This window comes from Bos grunniens, chromosome 22 (genome assembly GCF_055505025.1).
Source record: "Bos grunniens cultivar Pamir isolate PY7600 chromosome 22, Bosgru_T2T1.0, whole genome shotgun sequence".
In the NCBI taxonomy this organism is placed as follows: Eukaryota; Metazoa; Chordata; class Mammalia; order Artiodactyla; family Bovidae; genus Bos; species Bos grunniens.
Genome location: NC_141186.1, coordinates 49,190,031 through 49,196,844, shown reverse-complemented (window position 1 = coordinate 49,196,844; position 6,814 = coordinate 49,190,031). Strand labels below are relative to the sequence as shown.

The 6,814-nt window shown below is 56.5% G+C and overlaps 1 protein-coding gene across 18 annotated transcripts in view; it reads right to left on the bottom strand.

Moving 5' to 3' along the window:
• Positions 1-3,933: 3,933 nt before the first annotated feature.
• The window catches only part of POC1A (POC1 centriolar protein A), a 100,735-nt gene continuing 97,854 nt past the window's right edge, over positions 3,934-6,814 (bottom strand). For all 18 annotated transcript variants that reach the window (XM_086367731.1, XM_086367723.1, XM_086367733.1 and 15 more), the window contains one exon: positions 3,934-4,137. In XM_086367731.1, coding sequence (XP_086223857.1) covers positions 4,039-4,137 — 99 coding nt within the window. In that variant the 3' untranslated portion in view covers positions 3,934-4,038. The remainder of the gene's footprint in view (positions 4,138-6,814) is intronic.

Here is a 6,814-nt window from a genome sequence, read left to right as displayed (position 1 = left end):
AGCCTGGAACAGGGCAGGGTGGAGGGGATGCTTAGAGAAAACTCTGGGGCTGATGTCTGTGCCCCTTAAATGACCACACACCCATGAAGGCTGGAACCATCAGGGGCTCATCTTGAGCGGATCATTTAGGAAGACGAGATTAATGACAAGGAGCCGGGACAGTGTGACTCACCACCCTAGCGCCTGCTCAGCGGGCTGGGTTTCCGGGATTCCCGGCAATAATCACAAACGCCCACCCCAAGCCTGCGCTGGCCCTAGTGGCGGCCTTGGAGGGCCTGCCTTCTCGGGTCGGGGTGGGGGGAGGCTGTCTGCCAGCCCAGCTCCCTCACCACCACTGGGGATGCCCATGGCAGCGGTCATGGGGTCAAGAGACCAGAACTCTGGCCACGGAGAACTTCAGAGCCAACACAACTCTGGGACCATCAGACCGTGTCCTCCTGGACACAAGCCAAGTTCTGGGAAAGGGGCCCAAGCCACCAGAAGTCTCTTTCCAGCCATACACTGAGCACACTCGCTCTGGGCACCTTTTGTGCCCGAAGCATTAGGAACTAGCTCACAAACCGTCTCTACAAGGTTACTGAACCTAAGGTCACGGAGCTAGCAGGGGCAGAGCCGACTGTGGCGGTGAATCAGGCGCCCTTGCCTGCCTGCTCTCAAGCAGCACACCCCTGTGGAGATCAGGAGACCAGGGACAAGGTTGCTGGTGGGATGTGAGGATGGCAGAGTCTCCAGGACAGGCTGGCTCATGCCCCTCAAGTCTCTGGAGGGACACAGGTCTGCGGGGACCCATCGACACTTAGCCTGTCTGGGCTCCTGGGAGTGGTGCCTCAGGAGTGAAAGGTGGTGGGCTTGCCACAGGCAGGGGCTGGACTCTGCTGCTGCTTTCTGGCTTGGTTTGGAGCCTACCTGACCTGCCTCTCTCTTTCTCTGGCAGGAAGTACAGATCCATTCCCGGAATCTGGCAAAGGATAGGTAGGGGGCTGCAACTTAAGTCAGAGATACTTCTTTTATTCCGCATGGTAGGAAAACTAGAGCATGAAGGGATGGGGATATGGGGTTGGGATCTGCCATGAAGACGTACTTCCTAACAAAAGCCCCCTGGCCTAAAAACATCTTCCTAGCCAAACCCCGCCCCCTGCTGCAGTTTGGTTTTCTGGAATCTCAGTTACCAAAATCCAAAATTAGGAGAGATGACAGCTAAGCTGAGGCATTTACATTTCTAGAGGGCTGCTTCTGAGCTTGGCGGCATGGCTGGGGGACTGCTAAGAGCCCCAGCCACAGGGGAGCTGCTGGGGTGGGCTAGCAGGGAGTATCATTTGGGGAGGTCACAAGAAAGGCCGTCACGGGGCCCCCAACCAGGCCAAGTCACCTCACGTTCCCCGCCGCCAACCGCTTGTGAGAACCCCCATAGCCAGACCTGTCAGCCCCCAGCCCAGCCAGCACTGCCTGGTTGAGCCCCGCACTCTGCCTCAGCCTGGTCACTCACACTGACCCCCAGGCTTGGAGGCGGCAGGTCTCTGTGATGTTTCAAAGACAAAGACAGCTCTCCAAGAACCATCCTTCTCCCCTGTGCCTGGCCTGGCCGGTGACTCCATCAAGGCAGGCGAGTGTGGCAGGAAACCCCTCAGGCGGCCCTGGTCCAACCCCTCGTGCAAAGCCCTCCCAGACGGCCCGTGGGCACAGCTCTGTCCCCCTCCTTCTGGGGAAGCCCAGGTCACGCCGATACTGTGCCACCAGACAAGCTGTGTGCTGTTGGGGGTTGGGGGGTAAGCAACCCTCTCTAGACTGTTTACATCTGATAATGGTTGTTGGGAAAATACCACACTACAGCCTCCCAGGCCATTTCCCAAGTCCTTAGCAGACTCTCAAACCCATTTTTTTCTCACTGAGGAAGGGAGATTTCAGAGAAAAATTAAAAACTCGATCCTGGTATAAACGGAAGGCGTGATGGGTGGCAACCCTGCCTGGTATGCGAGCAGAGCTGGACACAATGCCTTGGAGACCCGGCTCCTGTCCTGCTGTCTCTAGCAAGGGCCACCCTGGGTCTCTGGAGAGGACCTCGCCTGGACTGGCTGCTCAAATCGCCACAGCCCCAACACCTGGGAGCTCCAGCTCAATTGACCACAACAAGGCCGCCCATGTCTCATCAGAGGCAGGGCAGCCAGCCTGGGAGGGACAGACAAGCCTGGCCCCACAAGCTGTGTCCCCTCTGAGCAAGCTGACTTGGGGCCACTCGGACTTTCCCTAAAGGCCTCCAGGGCAACCTCCCCAGTGGCCAAGACTCCATGCTCCCAGTGTAGGAGGCCCAGTTCAACCCCTAGTTGGGAAACTAGATCCCCACGTGATGCAACTGAAAGTTTGAATACCGCAACGGAAGATCCCACATGCCGCAACTAAGACCGGGCACAGCCAAATAAATATTAAATAGATAGATAAACCATATCTCCTTAAAGAAAAAAAGCCTTCAGAGACTGGGAGCCATGACCTCCCGAGGCAGCTGAGGAGCTTACCTGACAGTTTAGACCAGCAAGACTTCTGGGCTCTTCTACATGCTAGCAGGGCCATGTGGAGAACTGCAGCAGCTTCCGGGGGGCTCTGAACCGTCCTGAGTCGTCAGCCTCTTGCCCATCTAGCAAGCTCCATCCTCCTAGAGGGACAGGTGGGCCAGGGAGCCACGGGCCTCTGTTGAGTGCCTACCTGGTAGGGTGGCCACCACTGCTACCTGACACAAGACCCTGAGGCTCAGAGGCTACACCACCATGTTGGGGCTACACAGCTCAACCAAAGGCAGAGCCTGAGGCCTGACTCCAGACTGAAGCTCTCTCCCCACCCAGGTGGCAGAGCAGCTCCCCCAGGCTCGTCGTTCACCAGGACTCAACACAGGCTGCCTCTTGTCAGCCTCAACTCTGAGGCATTCAGCCTCTGCTCCCATGTGGAACCTGCATAGGCTGGGAACTTCACTAGCCGCCTGGTACTGACAATTCCTGGGACTCTTAACACCGCCCGCTCCTCTAGGCCCCTGGGCAGGGCAGGTATGTTGGAGGGTAAATACCTCCCTGGCTGGCTGGGCCCCAAGAGGCTGAATGCAGAGATATGGATGACACCCAGACATATGGAGAACACTTGCCTGGCTTTCCTGCACAGATGCAGGGAAGCAGCCCACGGAACCCTCGTGAGCAAGGGGACAAGCAGGTGCCTGAAGCCTCCAGGTCCCAGCTGAAGCAGCCGGCTGCGCCAGCCAGAGGGAACTCTGGCTGTCCTTGCTCCTAAAGACCCCGAACAGTGGCAAGCAAGGTGTGCAGGGCTCTGGAGGTGATGCTGGCGGGGCCCTCCCAGATGTCATTTTGTTCTCCCTTATGGACGCTGGGGATGGAGGCACTGATTAGGTCTCACTCAGAACAAGCCATTCCAGTGACGAGTCCATCAAGTTCATTTTAATGTTCAAGGTTCCTTTGCCCTCGTGGATGCAGAGGAAGAAGCCACCAGGCCCCAGTAAACGTGGGACAGAAATCAAGGCCCCTGCGAAGCCACCATCCCCTCCAGAGGGCTTGTTCCTGGATAAATCGGACAGACGGGCCCGCTTTGGGCCTTTTGTCAGATTTAAAGGAAACTATTGGCTCATCCAACAAGTGGTCCACCTCTACTCTGGGATAGAGGACAAAGCCAGGCACGTGGCAGGAAGGTCAGTAAGGGATGAGTGAAAAGCAGGGTGGCGTGGGGCTCTCGCCTCCAGAGGAGAGCTCCATCTTAGGGCTCCTTAAGACTCCAAGGTAACAAACATTAATGTGAAGTGGCTCCTTCACAGTAAACTAGGTATATCATCTGTGCATACGTGGGCCTGGCCTATGGGGGCCTCCCATCAGCAGGTGGAGTCTCTGGGTGCAGACAGTTGGGTGGAGGGCATAGGCGCACAACCCCTGGGGCTCTGGGGGATATGGTTCCCAGGGCTGAATCTTATTTATTTACCCAAGTGTCCAGTACAAATCCCCGACCTGCCACCCCCCAAATCGACCAAGCTCTTGATTCTCGTTCCCCTGATCACGGTGTTGTTCTCTGCATGATTAGCTGCTGGTTCTCCAGACACTGCTTCAGCTTGTCTTCTGTCAGTGTCAGCCGCTGCTCCAAGATGGAGACTGTCTGCAAAATAAATGGTCAGGCTCAGGATGGAGGGGCCCCTGGGCTGCCCTCAGCCAGGCCTGCTCAGCTGCCCCGGAACAAATGCCATCTTTTCCCACCCAGGCTCCTGCTTGGTGCCCTGTCCCTGGGTCTCCATGCCTTCTCCTGCTGGTTGGGGAAGGTGGTTCTGTGCTGTTTGTGGGCAGCGGAAGGGCACAGTGAGGGACAGCAGGCCTCGTGGTCTGACATTTAGACTGAGTTATAGAGCAGCAGCACTTGCTCATCTGGGCCGGGCTCTGTCCTTTCAGAGACCAGCCAACCAGAGACCATCAACCATCTCCATTCTGAAGATGAGGACACTGCACCCACAAACGAAGGGCCTCCACCTGGGTCCCGCCCAGGCCTTTTATCTTCACAGCTGGAGGGACTTCCCAGGCTTGGAGGTGAGAGCCCTGAGCCCAGGAGGGCCACAGCCTGTCCGAGTCCACTGGGGACCGCTGTTTCTGAGCAGTGTTCCTGAGTCCATTTTCTCCGCTATGATAGGAACGATAATGGCAAGCTCACAGCAGTCCTGGAGACTGTGAGGTGACAGCATGGTGCCCAGTACGTGTCAGCCTGGCACACGCTGGCCACGGTGACGATGCTCGTCATGTTGGCCTCTGGGGGGCAGAGACTGACTCTCTGGCCTCTCCTGCACACCCGGCATGATGGCTGGTCTGCCGACCTGGCCTCCAGACAAGGCTGCAAAACCTGCCCCCTCCTTTGCCTTTGGACAGAGCGTTGGAGAGGGGCAGGAGTGTCCAGGCCCACACAGGCCCTGGGCGAGTCCACTGGAAATGAAGCAGGCTTGGTTCCTTGCCGTGTAGCCTACAGGCATTAGAAAGGGCTCAGATTAAGAAACAAGACTTTCTCTTAACTTTACCCATTTGTGGGCTTTCCCAAGAGGTTTTGCCACCTTCCCTGGGGCTCCATAGAGGCTCTGGGCCTTGGTCCAGTAGAAAGGAAACTTTCCTCTCACATATTTAATAAAACACTGAAACATTTGGGGAGGGAGTTTCCCCTCTAAGGCTGCTATAAATTCTCGCAGCATCCCACACGGATATCAGCCTCATGGAGGCTGCTCCTCCTGGCGGCTGGCCCCTTCTAAACAAGCTGGCTGGGCTGCAGGGGCTCTGAGCCCCGGGGCACAGGACAGAGCCTGAAAATCTGCTGCCTGTGGAATACGAACTGGCACCCTGAAGAGGCAGAGCTGAGCTGAAAGAGACGATCACATTCATCTCTACTGGCCGGCCAGCCATGGAGGGGGTCTGCGGCTCGTAAAAGTGGGAGCGGAAATAGCCCCCGGCTGGCCCAGAGCAGCATTCCTGGAAGTTTCCACTGGCTGCTGCAAAACCCACACTGAGCCAAGCTCCAGAATCATTCCTCATCCAGACTTTTTCCGATGGTCCTGGACTCCAGGCCCCAGTGGGGGAGCCAGCCAGCTTGTCCTCTTTTGGCCAGCACTGCCCCCCAAAACACACATACTTAAAAGAAATTTTTTTTCCATAGGGACTGAATTTCCAAATGTGGAGGCAGTGGGTTTTGGGCCAATGTCAATACCAGGGGTGCCACGCATTTCATGGGGCTAAGTAGAGTGTTCCATGGCGGGCGGGGGTTACTCAAGCTCAGTAGAAATATGGTCATTAAATTTGATGATGTTAAACTTCTTTGAACAAAAAAGCATTATCTGTTTCACCTCAAGCCACAAATGGAAGGTGTTGGGAGGTCCTTCCTTTGGGAGCTATAAACACCTGAGGGGGTGTTTCATACCATGTTATAGACAAATGGGCTGAAAAAAAAAAGCCCACCCCTCTCAACTCTGCAGCTTCTCCCCTTCCCCCAGGCAAGGTTCTGGAAGAGCCACATCATCTGTTTGGTCTCCACCCCCATTCCTGGTGTGCCCAGCCTAATCTGCCAAGATGCTGGCTGACAGCCACCAGGCACTGATCAAGTCCACCAGGCTCTTCCCAGTCATGTAGGATTCCCACCAAACCCCTTCTGAGCTGGAGGAATGGGCCTGTGAGAGAAGCACAGCTTTGGAATTCTGTACATTAGAACAGTCTCTGCTTCACAAATCTGTCTTAATAATCCTATCCCACTAGAGCATGGGACCTCATTTTCATGGGAAACGGTTATCCCTTCTGATAACGTGAAGCCCGGAAGCCCTGATTTCTGATTTGCTGACGCACCTTCCTTCCACCAGAGAGAGGGCTTCCCCAGTGGTGGAAAGGCTCCGATGGGGCAGCCAAGTAGCAGAGGTCAGACATGCGCAGGGCTGGCAGTACACGCAGTCAAGAGGCCAGGCAGGCCACCTGCAGGGAGCGGCTAGGCCTCCAGTGTGCTCTCCGGCTGCTGGGGTCCCTGTGAGGAGGCAGCAGTATCTCTCACAGGGACAGATAAGATTCTGGGCCATGTCCTGTGCCATGTTTGCACTGTGACCTTTACCTGTGGGCTCAGCTTGCCTCCATGAACACGTGCTGCCTCGGCATCCAGGGCAGAGCCCTGCCTTCAGCCCTGCGCGCCTGGGGCCACGCCAAGCAGGCTGCTCGCGGCTTACCCCACCTCATGCCCTGGTCCAGCCCTGGGACCTTTCCTCCTGCCACCTGGTGCCCATACTCCCTGGGCCTGGAGACAAGGCCAACCTGCCCTGGAAGGTGAG